Source organism: Pteronotus mesoamericanus, unplaced genomic scaffold (genome assembly GCF_021234165.1).
Source record: "Pteronotus mesoamericanus isolate MK-2021 breed Mesoamerican mustached bat unplaced genomic scaffold, CSHL_Meso_final scaffold_99, whole genome shotgun sequence".
In the NCBI taxonomy this organism is placed as follows: domain Eukaryota; kingdom Metazoa; phylum Chordata; class Mammalia; order Chiroptera; family Mormoopidae; genus Pteronotus; species Pteronotus mesoamericanus.
Window position 1 is genome coordinate 15,114,470 of NW_026555330.1, and position 16,704 is coordinate 15,131,173.

At 59.1% G+C, this 16,704-nt stretch overlaps 1 protein-coding gene across 2 annotated transcripts in view; it reads right to left on the reverse strand.

Annotated features, from left to right (window-relative positions):
• Positions 1-1,642: 1,642 nt before the first annotated feature.
• Positions 1,643-16,704, reverse strand: part of LOC129063924 (cytidine monophosphate-N-acetylneuraminic acid hydroxylase) — a 31,471-nt gene continuing 16,409 nt past the window's right edge. For both annotated transcript variants that reach the window (XM_054565037.1, XM_054565038.1), the window contains exons 6-14: positions 15,129-15,276; positions 14,733-14,814; positions 13,839-13,976; positions 11,512-11,647; positions 9,740-9,880; positions 8,017-8,191; positions 6,644-6,760; positions 4,535-4,650; positions 1,643-2,519 (exon numbers count right to left, since the gene is read on the reverse strand). In XM_054565037.1, the coding sequence (XP_054421012.1) occupies positions 2,384-2,519; positions 4,535-4,650; positions 6,644-6,760; positions 8,017-8,191; positions 9,740-9,880; positions 11,512-11,647; positions 13,839-13,976; positions 14,733-14,814; positions 15,129-15,276 (1,189 nt within the window). In that variant the 3' untranslated portion in view covers positions 1,643-2,383. The remainder of the gene's footprint in view (positions 2,520-4,534; positions 4,651-6,643; positions 6,761-8,016; positions 8,192-9,739; positions 9,881-11,511; positions 11,648-13,838; positions 13,977-14,732; positions 14,815-15,128; positions 15,277-16,704) is intronic.

Genomic DNA, 16,704 nt, shown 5'->3' on the forward strand with positions numbered 1-16,704 from the left:
CAGCGTTTTTGTTACACATATGTGTAAGGTGAACCATAATCAAACATCGTTGGTGCTAATCAGTAAATGGTCACGATTTCCACTACAAAGTGGGACTTCAGAGATCTAAGGAGGTAAATTTCATGGGTGGGTTCTCGTAGCTGCAGAACTAAAGAGGTGAGGTGCGTAGTCAGGAAACGGATTTGCGTGCGTGCGACTGCGTGACCTGGACACAGCAGCATGTGAAACAGAAGCCTGGGTGACAGTCACCTTTTCCTGGGAATGCATTTGTGTGTATTTGTCTTAACCGTGTGAACATCATACAAAACTGCAGACATTATTAGCAGCAATAATGAGATTAGTTGCTTGTTTAACCACTTACGTAATGTTTTTAAGTGTTTCGTAATAGGACTTCCTAATATTTTCAAGATATAGATCCTTACTGTTGACTTTTCTATTAATTTTGATTTTCATCTAGACAACATTTTATTAGTGATGCTCCTATTTTTGTTAGTCAGAGATCTATTTGTTAGAATTTATAAGCTGCATTAAGTAACACATTTTGTCACTGAATCAAAATAATTCCAGTCCCAGGGAACCCACCTTGTTCACTGATTCCTTTACAAGAATTGTGGCTGGACTCAGTGAAATACTCATCACCTGGCTACTCCGTGATCCACAAACATCCGCCATGTGAACATCCACAGAGGAGGGAGAAGCACCCAGGTGGCACCAGGCTCTTTGGCCTAAGCCAGCGCTGTTCTCCCGTGTTCGCCTCAGGGCACGCATGCACCAGTTGCTAAAATCCGGCAGTACGCCAAAAAGTATATATTTTTGCCATTCTTACAGAAAACAGGTATGGTTTTTAGTCATTGACCCTGGGCGGCTATTGTATTGGCTGCTGGTTTGTTTGTGAATTCGACAGCACAAGCGCAGACAGGCTGGTGCCCTGCCCCAAGACACAGGTGCCGCCTGCCTTAGAGATTCCCACCAGCGGGGAATCGCGGGCTCAGCTTCTTGTCTACGACGTGCTCAGCAAATTCTTGCACCTTCCTGTGAATTAGAGATATTACTAAGGAAGAACAGGGTGAGACTTGTTTTAGTGCTTTTTCATTTTTCTGTTGCCTCGGGCGAATTTTGGTTCTTTTTCTTTAGTTCACACTATACAGTCCACGATGCTGTAAGGTCAGCGGGAACCCACCTGGGACTATGACTTTGGTCCCTTCACCGGCTCTGTCTGTCTGGAATATTGTTTCTCCCCCTCCCCCCCCCCCCCACGCCAGCCTATCACACTTCTCCCAGTCTTCAAGCCGCTCTCTTACCGCCCCCCCGACCCTGAAATGCTCCTCCAGTGTTACGTGGTTCCCGGGCATCTCAGAAGGTCTGCCGGAACCTCTCTACCCGCAGTGTCCCCAGCACTTGGTTTGCCCAGCACACATGTGCCCTGTCACCGCGTCGTGTGGGGCCGCCCTCAGCACCCTCTGGCCTGTGGCCCTGAAGGAGGAGGCCCAGCCAGCGCCGCCCTAGAGGAGGGAACTTCACAGCTGAAAGGGGTGTCCGGCTTAGGTCCTTAATTGGACCGACCAGTAAGGATGCTGACGCCGAGTTCAAACACAAGTCCCACTGAGAGCAGAAGCACTTGGTCCTTTCTTTCCTTTTTTTTTTTTTTTAAAAAGATTTTATTTATTTATTTTTAGAGAGAGAGGAAGGGAAGGAGAAAGAGAAGGAGAGACATCCGTGTTCAGTTGCCTCTCACATGCCCCCTACAGAGGACCTGGCTGGCAACCCAGGCCTGTGCCCTGACGGGAATCAATCCAGCGACCCTTTGCTTCGGAGGCCGGCCCACGGAGCCGCCCCAGCCAGGCGAGCCTCAGGACGCCAGGGCAAGCGCGCCTGCTTCCCCAAAGCGCGGAGCCCGCCGGGTGGAAAAGGCACCCGCCCTCTGGGGAGCAAGTGGAGACACACACAAGCGGGCTTGTGAGTCCCAGGATTCCTGTTTTTGAAGTGACACTGGGCGGGCTTCCTGGTCACAAGCGGGGAACAGAGGACGGCCGTTCGGTTACTACGGCCGCAGCCCAGGCTGGGCGGGAGGCAGGGCGCCGGCCCGGGGCAGAGGGCCCGTGCGTGCGGGGGCGCCTCCCGCCTCTCTCTGCTGTCAGCCCCCGGTGCTCCAGGCTTCATGGCCACTGGTCCGCGTGTGGTTGGGATTTCACTGTGGCACTCGCTGGCCGCTGGCGGCGACTTTGTCTTGTGTTTCATTGGTTGTAGGTTTGCCTCGTCCAGACCAGAGGGTCCGTGGGCTCCTTCCATCTACTCGCTGCTAGTTCTCTCCTTCCCCCAAAGGCGGGCGTCCGGACGGGCACTGTCCTCCTTAATTTAGGGGCCCACAGGCATCCAACGGGACTCAGGCAGAGGTGTCCCCCAGGCCTGCAGGGGGCCTTGCCGGGGGCGCCTCGGGCCCCAGCGCATCCCCGTGCTTCAGGAAGGCCTGCCAGTTGGGGGGCGTGAGGGGGAGTTTTATTTGAAAATGGTTCCAGAACCTGTCAGAGAGATGAAGCAGAGATGAGGTTTGGGAACTCCCACACCTGCCGCTTTGCGGGGTCTGCTTGGTGCCTGTTGCCGGTGGCTCGGCTGCTCCGACAGCTCGGCATCGGCCGCGCGTTGGCCTCGCCTTAGGGTGCGGCCCTCGTCCGTGGAGATGTGGGTTTATGGGCCGTGCCCACGGCGCCAGGACCTAGACCGGGGAGGGTGCAGGTCCCTGGGTGGCCTCCGGCGTTAGTGCCGGGCCGGGGGCTGCTCCCCGCACCAGGGCCTCCGCGCCGCTGGGAACTTGCCCCGAGGAATCGGGGTTTATTTGCCAACCACTGTTTCCAACAGTGAAAAGTTGGAACCATACAGGAGACAAACAGGTAGAACAAACTGTCCCATGAACGCGGAGGTTACAAAGGGTGGCCAGCCTTGGCCTCTGTTTGTCGGAAGTGCACGTCCGCGCGCGCCCTTAAACAGAAAGAGGAAGGCTCACTAGGCACTAAAATATAAATTGCTCTCTCTGGGGAATGTGATTGTGTGCATCACATTTAAATTTCTCCTTACATTGAAAAGTATTTTTTCAAATTTTTGACAGCAGATCATATTATTTTCAAAGCCAGACACACATGTCCCGTTTCAAGAGCAGCGCAGAGAGGCCGGCTGGGCCTGCCGCCGAGGTCCCTGGGAAGCCCCCACATTCAGGGCCTGTTATCAGGCATAAGATAGCAAAACCGTCGTACACATCAGTGTCCTAGAAGTTTCCAAGATGGAAAATACTTTCTTAAGTGACCTCTAGAATTCCCCCAAAGTTGCCACACACAGTTCTTCCCCCAGAACAAGGAGTCAGGTGCGCGCTCTGTGGGAAGAGAGCAAAGCGTGGACTGTCGCACAGCTGTGGGAATGTCTGAGGTCGGCATGTGTGTCCCAACCAGGGGGGCCAAAGGCGCGCCGATGAGCCCTGCCCGGTGGCGCGTCGTCCTGTGCGCCAGGCGGTCGCAGGCTCGAGCCCCGGTCGGGGCGCGTACGGGGAGCAAGCCATGGATGTCTCTCCTGCACAGGTCTCTCTCTGTCTCTGTCTCTGTCTCTCCCTGCCCCTCTCTCAAATCAAACGTAGCCTTGGGTGAGGATTCAAAACAGAAAAGAGACACCGGTGGGTAGAGAGGCCACCTGCGGAACGTATGTCCTGGGACCGCACCGCATCGGCAGCAGCACCCACCCCCGGCCCCACGGGGCGCTCGACCGAGACGCGAGGACCAAGGGCAACGCGGACGGGCCCAGAAACTGGCCGGGGGCCCGCGCGGCTCTCAGAGGCCGCCCGGAGGCGGGGCGGGGACGGGCGGGAGACAGGCGGCTCTGTGGGGCGTGGGGGCGGGGCACCTCGCTTTTTGTTTCGTGTGCTTCTCCATCCTTCACACTTTTTATAACTGAAAAACGTGTGGAAGCCAGTGAGTTCCGTGAACCCCACGCAAGCGGGCGAGCTCGAGGGCCGGAGCGGGGTGGCGGGTTTCGCTTGGGGGGGACCCAATCCCCACACTGTTCAGAGGGCCCGCGGCCAGGGCTAGAGAGCGCCTCCCGCCGCTGACTCTGCGGCCAACGCCACGATGGCAGCTGGGCCGCTGACACGTCAGCTCGAGCACTGACGTGAGGGATTCACGTTTTGTTTCGTTTTTTTCAATCTTCGGAGGATATGTTTATTGGTTTTAGAAAGAGAGGAAGGTGGGGGCAGGGGAGAGAGAGAAAGAGAGAGTAACATCGACGTGGGAGAGAGATCGACTGGTTGCCTCCCGTACGCACCCTGACCAGGGATCCAACACACAACCTAGGTGGGTGCCCTGACCAGGAATCGAACCTGCGACTTTGGATATGTGGCGTGACGCTCCAAGCAGCCAGGCCACCCCGCCGGGGCTAAGCGGACTCGCCTTTAACAGGCTGACAAAGGGGTGGAGCTCTGGTGGGGGACTCGCCCATGCCCACTGCTTAGGGAGGCGGCCTCGGCCGAGCGTGCGACGGGCATCAGGGGACTTACAGGTGATGGTATATGTCCGGGTCCCTCTGCAGCCGCGTCTGAAACCCTATGTACAGGTCGTCCCAGAGCAGACCCTTCTTCACCACGTGCCTGATGACGTCGACCCGGCTCCGGATCTGAAACGGACGCGGGGCAATTAGCAGGGCGCCCCCAGCAGAGCGGGCCATGCATGTGCCCGGGGCGTCAAGGAGAGATGGCCGCTAGGGTGAGGAGGGGCCTGAGCATGGGGGAAACCAAGGAAGGGAAACAGGAAACGGATCAAGAGCTGGGGACGCCACAGCTTGCAGCACAGATGGTCAGAGGCCTGGGTTCAAATCCCGGTGCCACCGTCCCTGCCTCCGTTCCCTCCTTGAGAGAATGAAGATGGCGGACCGCTCCTCCCAGGGTCTGCGGGAGGACGCATCAAACCAACGTAAATGAAATGCTGAAGCAGGACACAGCACAGAGTGAGCGTTCAGGAAACACGCGCGGTCACTGCTGTCGTGAACGGAGGGCGTCTGGCCCCCCGCCTGCGCCTTCGGAAGCTAAGCAGGGCCTGCAGGGTCACAGCCATCTGTGTCTCGGGCAGGGTCCCCTCCCCGAGGGGCCGTGGCCTTTACCTGTCAAGAGCCCCAGCCCCTGACGCGGACGGCGTTGCACAGTCAGGGCGCACAGGCTTAGGAAGACAAGCAGAGACGGATCGAGATTTCAAGTCATTCCTGCGACGCGCGGCAGCCAAAGCGGAGCGAGAAGCCGCAGAGTCCCGACGAGCCGTAGCCAAAGAGCAGCGAGAGGACACCGAGTGCCAAGAGTCTGAGGGCTCAGTGCAGGGGCGGAGACTGTGCTGGGGACAACAGCAAGTGCATAGGAAGCAGCTGGCCCTGCCCCAGGTCTGGGCGCGGTCCCACCGAGGACATCCAGACAGTTTTCTGAACAAATGAAATCAATCTGTTGGGAGGGGCAAGAGAGCAGGGAGCGTCTTTGTCAAGTCCAGGACGAGAGCCTCCACACGCTGGTGCTGAGGGGTGCCCGGCTGCTCACCCTCATGGCCTCAGCTGGTGGCCCCCGACCACATACAGCCTACAGCCCCTCCTAGAGGACGGAATTATCGAAGCATCGCCCTGGCTGGGTGGCTCAGTTGGTTGCAGCGTCCTTTCCGTGGGCCAAGGGCATGGGTTCGATTCCTGATCAGGTTGCGGGTTCAGTCCCCAGTTGGGGCACGTATGGGGGAAACGGATCGATGCTTCTCGCTCACACTGATGTCTTTCTCTCTCTCTAAGATCAATAAACATATTCTCAGGTGAGGATTTTTAAAATAAAATGAAATGAAAACTTGAATTATCTTTCCACATTTACAAATCTGGGGTATTTTACATGGAAATCCAGATTTCCAAGTTCTCTGGACAATTAAAAATACAAACCAAATCCTCAACATGTGGCTTAAGGACGCCTCTCCCCAGGGAGGGCACGTTTAGCCACTGCGGCGGGGCAGCCCACGTCTCCGCAGCCCACGTCTCCGCAGCCCACGCGGAGGCTCTGGTCCGGCTGTGTCTCCTCCCAGGGCAGCTAGCGGCCCTCACATTCGTGTGGCATCTACAGCGCAGTGTGCACGCACACGTGTGTTCTACTGTGTGGCCATCCCGGAAAACTGGCAGGGTGGCAACGCACCCCACGGCAGGAGAAAACCAAGGCTCGGGCAGCTCGGTGACTCGCCCAGAGCCCACAGCTCGAGCCTCCCACCGGCCACCGGCGGGGGTTTGCTCAGACTGGAGCTCGAAAACCGGGGGAGTTTCCGCTGGCTTAGCCCCTTTGCGGCCCACTTTCCAGGTTCCCCTGGGCAAGGGACGCCCCTGGACGGGGGGCAGCGAGGCGGGCGGGTGCAGAGAGGCCGGCCTTCGCCAAGGGCTCGCTGGGAGCCGGCAGGCAGCCTCCTGAGACCGACTGCCTCCCCGTTGGTGTGGTCGTTGTGACAAACGCACCACAGCCAAGTAGGGCGCGGAAAACGCCCGGTCCTGCTCTCCTCGCAGCTCCCCTGTAAATCTAAATGATCCTCAAGCGACGGTTTCTTTGGACAGAAGGAAGAGGGAAGGAGGGACGGGGGGCCAGGTCTGCTGCCCACTGCTTACTCACTTCCTCGTACGGGTGCTCCCGCCTGGGTCTTTCCTTGGGAAAGGACAAGTCTAGAAAGTCAACCAAGTAGTTGTATCCTCCCGGAAAAGGGTTGAAGTCCTCATCCGTCTCGATCATCTGGGCAAATGACAATGCGGTGAAGGGAAGTCACATCAATCTGGTTCAAGATCCTCAAATAAATTCTAGGCCGTGTAAGACCCCAGTGTGCCGAAGCGGTCACAGGGAACCGGGGTTACGACAAGAGCGGCCTCCCTCCGCCCCCTCAGGCCCCTCCCCCGCCGCCGACTTCTGTCCGGTTTACGGGGGCTCTCGATACCCTGCGTGTAGCGGCACCGCGGCAGCGAGCGCCGCCTGCGCGGGCTGAGGGATGACCGCGCGTGGGACGCGTCCCGTCGCCCCGCGGCGGCTACGCTTAAATAGCTCCCCTGGCATTTCCAGTGTGTGGGCGGCAAAGACAATTTCCTGAAGGGCGTTTGGGAGCTAACGTAGACACCGATACTGTATTTTGCCAAGGGAGGACTTAAAAAGATTTCTGCATCCCTTTTTATCCCATTAAAGGGAGGGTGCCGTGCCGCCTGGAACAGAGGAAGGGACCCGTCTTGGAGTGGACTCTTCACTCCGAGGAAAGAGAGCTGACACCCTCGTAGGCATGCCCACGCGCACGCCCACGCCCACACGTATTTCACTGTGGGCCAGCACACATGCTGTTCCGGTCTGGCCTTGACCCCCGGGCGGGCACGGTGCGGGATCACTGTTTTAGGAATGGCAAGCACCCTTGGTATTGGTGGTCAGCGGCTGGGAGGGAAACTTGGGAGCCGTCCCCACTCTGAGGGTAACCTGTCCTGGTCTCCGAGGATGTGAACGTCGTCCATGTCTGTGACCTCCCTGACCTTTGACCCCATGCTCAACCTCAGGCACCGACTGTAAGCTGGATAAAACCTTCACGTAAGTGCAGGTCACTCGCCGTCCTGGCAGGCAGCCCAGCCCCGACGCCAGGTGCCTCCTTCTGCCGCACCCCTGCCTGTCGTACCTGCTTTCCTCAGTGGCTACACCTGTAGTGTTCATGACCAGGGCGACAGTTTGAACTGCTTGGCTCTGGGTTCTGTGTGTGTGTGTCCAGGAAAACACCCACAGAAAACCGAGAACAAGCAGCAGCGCCAAACGCGCGGGGCTAGGCGGGGAGGAGAGGCCAAGCGTCCCCACCCAGGGCGGGGCCCATGGGGGACTGGGCCGGCTAGTTCCGCCCATTGGTGAGGCAGCGCTGGCGGGGGGCAGGGGAGCACCTGCTGAAACGCCCCTCGGAATCCTGCGGGTGCTCATCCGCACCCAGCGCCCAAGAAAGTGCAGACGAAGAAGCAGGGTAGCCTACCTACCCTGACCACCAGGTTGTAACCCTTAAAGCCAGCCCAGGTGAAGTATTCCTTGATCCAGGCCGGGCGCTGGAACACGGCGTCTCCCACAGCAGCGCTCAGGGCTTCCAGGTAGGGCCCAAAGTCCCAGGAGTCCTTGAACACCTTGGCGCCCGCCGGGGGCTCTGTGATGCACTTGCTTCAAGGCAGAAGCAAGAGGGCAGGGCGAGAAGTGGGTCGCAGGTTAGCGTTCAAAATCCAAAGCCCCCCGGCCGAGCAGTGCCCCCCCCCAGTGCTCGGAGGGGGCCCAGGGTCCCCCAGAAGCAATCAAAGTAACCAAAGACCTCTCTGGCCCTGGGGCTACAGAAAATGTACTGCTTGTACCCTAAAGGCGCTGGGGAGACCCTGAAGTTCAAGACGGAAGGAGCAGCGGCAGCATTTTAAAAAGGCGACTTTCTAAGGCGGCTTTGGCAGCAGGAGCCAGTCAAACCTTTCCTGTGACCCCGGTAAGGATGACGTTTACGTCAGGACCCTGGGGGACCCCATGCCAAGCTGGGGTATGGCAGCTTCCTAAAATGACACTTGCCTTGTCCTGCGCAATGTCCTCAGGTCTATTCTAGTCTGTTCTGTTCTTTCTTTTCTTTTTTTTAATCCTCGCCTGAGGATGTGTTCATTGATTTTAGAGAGAGAGGAAGGGATGGGGGGGCGTCAGTGTGAGACATTGGTCGGTTGCCCCTCATAGGTGCCCCGACCAGGACTCGAATCGGCAACGTTTTGGTGTGTGGGACGATGCTCCGACCAACTGAGCCACCGGCCAGAGCCTGTTATTTCATGTAAAAAGATGCTTATCGCGATTGACATGGCGATTGTACGACCATCAGATCGAAGGAGGTGGGCGTGGAAGGTGGACCGAAGGGGGGAGAGTTGGAGGCCCTGCCACCGGGCCCCTGCGCGGACCCACGTGAAAACCGAGGGCCGAGCAGAGGTCGCGCGTGCAGAGGGGCTGGAGATGCTGGCGCAGCTGCCGAGAGGCCGGCGGGCGATGGACCAGGCGGGGGCGAGGAGGGCGAGGCAGGAGCTCAGCCAGAGGCGGAGCTGGCTGCCTGCCCGCGCAGGCCTGGGGCGGGGGGAGGCCGCGGGCGGTGAACTCGGGGGCCTGCGCCCCGCTCCCCAACTTTGTCGGTTCTTTTCTGTGTGAGGAACTCATGGTTCCATGTGGCTCCAGACAGGCGTTCACAGACTCTGGGCCTGTGCCACCAATGTTAGCATCCACGCCTTGTACACACGCTGCGTAGTTGCACATCACACATGTGCTCTGTGGAGCGGAGGCGGGGCATGGCCACGCGTCTGCTGATGGGGAATCTACCTGTCAGGCCGGTCACGCCTCATGTGCGTGGGCCACCAGTTGCCGGGCCGCACCGAGGGTCCTCACCAGGGGGACCCCCTCACCCTTCCCGCGAGGGCCCAGCCGGGGGAGCCGGCTGAGCAGCTACTGCAGGATGAGAACTTAATGGGGAAACTCAGCCTCCCCCCGCCCCCCGCCCAGATCTGAAAGATGCCGCCTTCAGAGTTTATTTTGCTCAACGGTAAACCTTCGTCTTCTGTGACCCCTCCCGAGGCTGGTCTCCAAGGCCTCACATGCCCACCCAGGGACTGGTCATGAGGCCACAGGGAGCCCTCTGTTCCCTCACTCAGTCAAGAAAAGGCGCAAACTCATTTTTGTTCTCCAGAAATGCTTGAGCCAAACCTGTCTGTCGGGTCCTTGAGCACTCTACCCAGATCGAGGGTGGCTCCTGGGCGGGGGGTCCACGTCACCACGTCAGAGCTCTTCTTGATAAGCTTGCTGAGTTCGTCCGGGTTGTTTTTGATGTTTGTGTCCTTAATATACCTACGAAATAAGAGCGTTCCCATGTGGGAGAGTTCTTCCCGGAAGCACGGTCCGATCAGGACAATGACAGGCTAGATTCTGTTGTCTCTGCCTTCTTACCTCCAGCCCCACCCCGCCACCTACCCCACGGAAAGTGAAGACTGGACTTGGGCCGATGTCCCGGATGAGGGAAGCACTGTTAGGCAAATGAGGTTGCATGTGCACCTTTTTTTTAAGTATAATTATATGGTTTTACATTTCAATACCGAGTCCACATTTAATACACGATCGAGATGGAAACGAAGTCATTTGTATGAGACTGACGATGAGAAATAGGTGGGACTAGCACACTCTTGTATTGAGTATTAGTTAATCGAACGGTATTTGGCAGGAGTTACACCAAACGCCTCACATGAGCGAACTGGTTTTGTCTTCGCAAACTAACGGGAGAGCTGCCATTATCGCTCTCCTTTTGCAGAGACGGACGCCGGCTCAGTGAGGCCCGGCGCCTGCGCCAGGGACACGGCGCGGCCCAGCCTTCCCAAGGGGCCGCCGGGGCCCCTCCGCGGCCGTGGGAGTCAGGTCTGAGGTCTCTCCACCCCTTCCGCCCTCTGAGGGTATATGAGAAAGTCTGCCAGCACCCTGATCTTGGGCTTCCCAGAACTGGGACAAAGAAAGTTCTGTTGTTTGCACGTCCAAAAAAGAAAAAAAAAATCTTTCCATTCAAAACCACTGAAAAGCCACTATTACCCCAGAGCACTACATCCTCCTCCGTCGCAGCTTCTCCCGAGATCTCCGTCCGAGCTGCGCGTTTGCTCAGAGCCGGACAGCACCCACACCGAGTCCCAGACCACGGCCTTTCTGGACAAGCTGTGAACCCCCATTTCAGCGCCACGTGGGACGCGTGGCAGCGGCGGAGCCAGCGAGGCGGACCCAGCGCAGGGTGCCTCGCGGGGTCATCGTCGCGGGCGACACACTCGCCAGCGCCCTGAAGGGAATCCCGCTCTCGGGAGTGACCGCTTGGTCGCTGCGCCTGGACAGGTATTCGCACTCAGGCGCCCAAAGACACAGAACACAGGAAGCGTTGGCGATTCCAGGGCACCGGGTGACCCCCGCGGCTTCTGCTCCTGGAGCTCCCTCTGTAGACAGCAGTGAGGCTGCCCCCGCACCGCGCCGCCAGCGGTGTCTCCCTCCTGCTCGGCCGCATCCCGCCGCCGGCTCAGCTCCTGGCTCCCTCTGGCCCCCAGCGCTCGCGGGCGGCCCCTGCCTGCGACCTTCTCGCTCTAGACCAGGCAGCTGCCGCGACCCTCTCCCAAAACACAGGGTCACAGTCACAGCGTTCTGTAACCTTTCCCGTCTAAAACTGGAGCAAAACCAGCCCCAGGCGGCGCCCTCTGAGGGGTCGTGAGGGCACCGAGCGGGGCGCTGGCCTCCAACGGCCATGCCCCCGAGTGTGGCTCGCGGGCCCTGAACCAGCGGCGCAGGGGTCCTGGAAGGAGCGCCTCCCGCCGCGTTCCTCTGCGGGTGTCTGCAAGCCGCCTCCTTAACGTCCCTGGAATCTGAATCCTCGGTCCTCGCTGCCATCCATCACGGCTTCCGAGGTCGCTGCCGCGGCTCCCGGAGCGAAGGCATAGAAAACACCTGGCCTTTACCTGTCTGACGGGTGCGCTTCCACGAAATAGCCCGCAAAGGGGCAGAAGACCCGGGGCTGCAGGTCCTGCACCAGCCGCGCCTTGTAGTGTAGCAGCTTCCTCCGCTCCGTTCGGATGAACTGGGCTTTCCACTCCTCTGCAAGGACAGGGCTCGGGTTAGTCCCCTCTGCCCAGCGGCCGCAGGGGAACAGCCGTCCTCGCGCATCGGGGCTCTTCCAGGAGGGGCGCCGGACAGGCGACCAGAGCTGAAATAGAGCAAATCTCCACATCACTCCAGTTCGCAAAGTTCAGCCGGTTGCTAGGGAAATGCTACCAAATCAGCCACAGACACCGAACCCTCTCGCGGCTCACGGCAGCTCACCGGGACCCCAGCTGAACCCGGGCACGCGTGGCTGTCTCCCCGTGCACGCACGTTTTAAGGGCACACTAGCTCTCATCGTGAGGGACTCTCTGCTGACGTGGAAATGCCTTCATTGTTTCAGTGGGTTCAACAACAAAGCACGCTCGTCGCGCCCGGGCTGCGCCCAGGGTCAGGGGCATGGGCGGTGGAGCGGGTCAGGACAGGGCAGGACAGGATCGCGCCCCCCGGAAACCCCCCGCCTGCTTCCTCCCCTGGCAGGCAGGGGCGGAACCCGCCACCTGCCGCTCAGGCTGCTCGCTCCTCTGGCCGGTGCGCACTGAGCACCCGCTGTGCACCCAGCGCTGCTACGCTGCTCTGGGCACCGAGACTGCAGTGCTGAGCGAGGCGACCGCTCAGGGGGCCTCTGTTCTTGTGACAGAGGAAAGTAATGGACAAGTCAATAAATACGGTATTTCACAGAGTGAGGAAGCAGGAAGGGAGAGAAGCAGGTCCCAGGTCAGGGCGGAGTCAGGGAGGCCGGCGAGATGGGGCAGGCAGAGGGGCGCTGTGGGGCTGCGGCGAAGGTGACAGTTGAGTCACGGGGACTGGAGGGAAGTGGTTGACCGCAGGGAGGCGGAGCCGAGCAGCACCCCAGGAAGTGGAAACCGCAGGCGCCTGGTCCGGGCCCGGTGGTGGTGCCAGGCGGGTCTGCAGCGCTAGGGAAGCTGCAGTGCAGGCTGGTTGGAGGCCAACAGAGGGCGGCCATGATCAAGGAAGGGGAGGGGCAGGCGGGGCGCGGGGCGCGGGGCGGGGGTGCGGGGTGCAGGGTGCAGGGCGGGCCCTCAGGGAGCTGTTCGCACTCCTCCTCCTGCTGCGAGAGTTTGAGAAACACAGAAAAATAAGTGACCCCAACCTACCCATAACCGCCGTGGGTGTCTGCACGCGCTCACAGGCTCTCAGACACAATCTCTCACACACGTGCTCACGCTCACACTTGCTCACACGTTGTACCAGCCACCCTTCAACAGGGATGTTTCGTCTGTCCGCGCACAGTGTTAGCTCCTCCAGGACAGGCCTTCCCTGCATCTGTCACGCGGCCCGTTGTCCCGGAACAAGGGGGACAGGCCGAGAGAAGGAAGGGCGGGAGGAAGGGACGCACAGGGGCTTCCTCGAGCTGCGGGGCGCGGCGCCCGCGCGTGTTGAGCAGAGATCGTTTCCTTGGCGGGCGGACAGGCCGGGCTGCCCGGCTGAAGGAGCGCGCCCGCCGCTCTGTGCCCGCCCCACCTGGAGCAGAGGGGCTCCCGCCGCGGACCCACGCTTGCTTCAGCTTTGAAACGTGGCTGCCGTGTGACGTGGTGTGGGTCTAAGGCGTACAGTGTGATGACCTCACACACGCATGTATTGCTGAACGATCCCCCACAGTAAGGTGGCCGGCGACGCGCCACGCCTGCCGTGGGTGTGCCTCTGTCCGCGTGTGGGTGCGTCTCCGCGCACAACGCTGCGGCCTGTGTCCGCGCCCCAGGAACCTGCTCGCCTCACGACTGCAGGTCTGTGCTCTTTGCCACCATCTCCATGTCCCCACATCCTCCCCGCCCGCCCCGGCCTCGAGTAACCCCACACTTTGGGGGGGCTTCGCCTGGCTGCGCGCCCTGGGTAACCGCTTGCAGGGCCGGGGAGGGGGGACGCGCCCAGTGTCTGTTCTGAGCCACATCCTTAGGGCACCGGACCCGCCCTGCCTGCCACCAGGTCTGCCTCTGCGCCCCCAGCGAAAGGCGCCTGTCTCTGGGCTCCGCTGCGAGGCCCCGCCCCCACAGGGTCCCCGCCCGCTCCTCCAGCACCCTGGGAGCCGGAAACTTTAGTTTGTGCCTACGTGACTTGCAATAAGGTCAGAAGCTACTAGCAGGGAGGGGCCCCGGCCTCGTCATTGCTCTTGGCATTTCCCGAAGGGCCACGTGGCTCCTCAGTGCGCGCTGGTGTAAAGGGTTACCCGTGAATTTTCCGCCACTGAAAGTCATCGGGAAGCCCGACGCTCCTCCTGCAAAGTCGCTCATCATCAGAGAGACCTTCGCGGGCAGCCGTCCGCCGTTCGGCCTGGTGCAGTCCACTGTGTTGAGGATTTTGTGCCCTGAGGGGAGGGAAAGGGGAAGAGCGTAGCTCTGAGGGCCGCAGCCAGGGGCCTTCACGCCCGGCCTGCACCACTGGACCCACCTGACTGCAAAGCGCGGCTTCCATCTGATGGTGGGGGAAAGCAAAGTTTCAAAACGTAAAGTCTTCACTAGCATATATTGACTTTTCAAGGGCGTAAAGTCCTTCGGTTTGGTGTGGGGGTTCTGGGCATCCCGTGAGGACAGTTAGCTGGATTCCACTCCCGGGTCTTAGAAAGACCCCTTTCCTCGCCCGCTCTCTCCACATTTGGCCCCAAAGGGTGCCAAGGAAAGAGCGCTGGAGCCATGCAAACCCCTGACCCTCCCTCCAAAGCTCGCCTTCAGAAAGCAAGGCTCTTGGCGCGTGCACTGTGGACCGCGCGTGCACTGTGGACCGCGCGTGGCGGCTGACGGGTCACGTGATTATGTGTCAAGAGGCAAGATGCTTTCTCAGCAAGGCCGTTCTGAAGAAACTGCTGGGAGTGAAGTCCAGATTATCTGCTGCCTTATGAAAAAAGCCTTGCGCTATCACACGCGGGATGGGCAGTGGGCTTGCGGCAAAGATCCGCTGAGCGATAGCCCGTGTCTCTTAAGATGCAGAGAACACGCTGTGCTCCGGGGACAATCGGGCGGGGAGGGGAGGCGATGCGCGAGGGGGTAAAGCCCCGCCTGCCACTGCGAGCCTTCCTGCCACGAGTATTTTTTAACGGTCACGGCTGCTAAGGGCGGGACGGTACCTTTGTACTCCACGATGATGCAGGTGTCCATCTCGGGGTGGACTCCATCCATCAGGATCATGAAGCGAAGGTTCTTGTCCACCTGGAATTTCACAATAAACCAACAGCAGTGCATGTCAGTCGGCTGCCAGCTCAATCCTGGAGAAAGGTGTCACGTCTTTGGGAAAGAAATCTCCTTGAACCAGGGCTGGGGTTGCTATCCTGTGCCCTAGAGTCCGGCCAGCACGTCCGCCTTTGACTCCAGCTCCGGGGGCACCGAGAGGGGCGCGGGAGCGACACGGAGCCCCCCACGGACACAACAGGCCGGGGGGCCTTGAGCCCCTGAGCAGCGAGCGCCCCTACGCGCCGGCCTGGAAAGCGGGGCTGGGCGCTGAGAAAAGGACGCGGATGTCTGACCTGCTGCCAGGTCCCAAATGGCACCACCTTGATGTTGGTCAGCTGGACACCGCTCTGAGGCAGATGCCAAAATACAGGTCGCTCCGTGTTTCCCACATAAATGGGGATGTCTGGTCGCCTCGCAGCCAGCTCCTTCAGCGTCGGGTAACTGGGGTCCAAAGGGCGGAAAGGGCGAGAGGTGAAAACAGGACCCTCTGGCATCAGGGACACCTGGCCACGAAGCAAGTGACCACAAAGCCGACCCTCACCAGAGATTCCTCTCAAGGATGACTGCGAGGCAAGGGAGTTTGCTAGAAGGTTCCTTCACGTCAGAACCTACTGTGTCCCTGGTGCGCCAGCCAGGTGGGCAGAGTCCCTCGGCCACACGGATGCTGCCTTGCGCAGCGGCGGCTCTAACGGGCAGAGCGGGGCGGAGAGTTCCCGGGCCTCGGGAAAGCAAGGCCCGCGCCGCAGCGCAAGGGGCACCGCGGATCCCCCGCCGCGGGGGCGGGTGTCCACCCTTCGACGGGTGATGCGCGCTTCGGTATCCAGAATGGATTCTCTGTCCTGAGGGAGACTCCGTTCCCAGCGAGGCACAGCCACGGAAAACCGCACGGACGTGTCGTGACCCCCACCGGGCACGCCCTGGCACGCCTGCATGGACTACGTTGGCTTTCACCCACTGAGCCCGCCCGAGAGAAAAGGGACACGCCCACTGTGGGCGCGGAAAACCAGTGGCACAGAAAGAAAGACGCAGACATGGGGTCCCGTTTCATCCCAAACCGGTGCTTGCTGGGCGCGTTCGCAGGTTGCTTTATCGGATTCTCGCGTGCACGCTCACGCACATGCACAACACCCTCTGAATTTTCTCTTTGTTTTTATAAATGAGGAAACATACTCAGAAACGAATAGTAAACTGGTATTCAAGGTCAGGTTTCCAGATTCTAAACGTGATGCTTCTGCTATCAGAAGGGAACTCCCAGTCTTAATGAATATACTCTGGGGTTTAAGGATCAGATTTGTACACTGAGTATAATGTCAAGTGAAATAAGTGATTTGATCATAAGAGAAGAGTAGATGAAGTCTGCCTGTCAACAAGTGTTAACCGTGTTGACGCTCCGGTTCCGACACGGTGTTCGGAGCCCCCCGAACATATAGGGTCCGGGGGTGGGCCAAGCAGGGGGTTTTCTTCTCTAAAAACACAAGATTCAAAGAGTCAGGATCCTTTGAATGCACCTTCAGTCTCTGGGTTTAGCACCTAAATCTTCTATTGTAAAGGACTTTGGGAGTTAGGATAAATTACTCTGAAGTAGATGCTTATTGCTTTGTGACTTTTTAATTGTTGAGAATTCTTATCAGCATCTATTAATGATATCATCTATTAAAACGCTCACTATATTCACACAATAGAATCACATTTCTGTGACTAAGAACTGTCCTCTAAAGTACATTGGCCTTTTGCCTTGGTTTTGTAAATCAAGGGGGTTTTATTCAATAAAGGAGGGTCAGACCAGACACATGGGGCATGTGACCCCCACGTTCATGAGCTGACCAGGCAAGAGTTAAAAAGAAAGAGTATTGGGGAACAGCCCCAAAG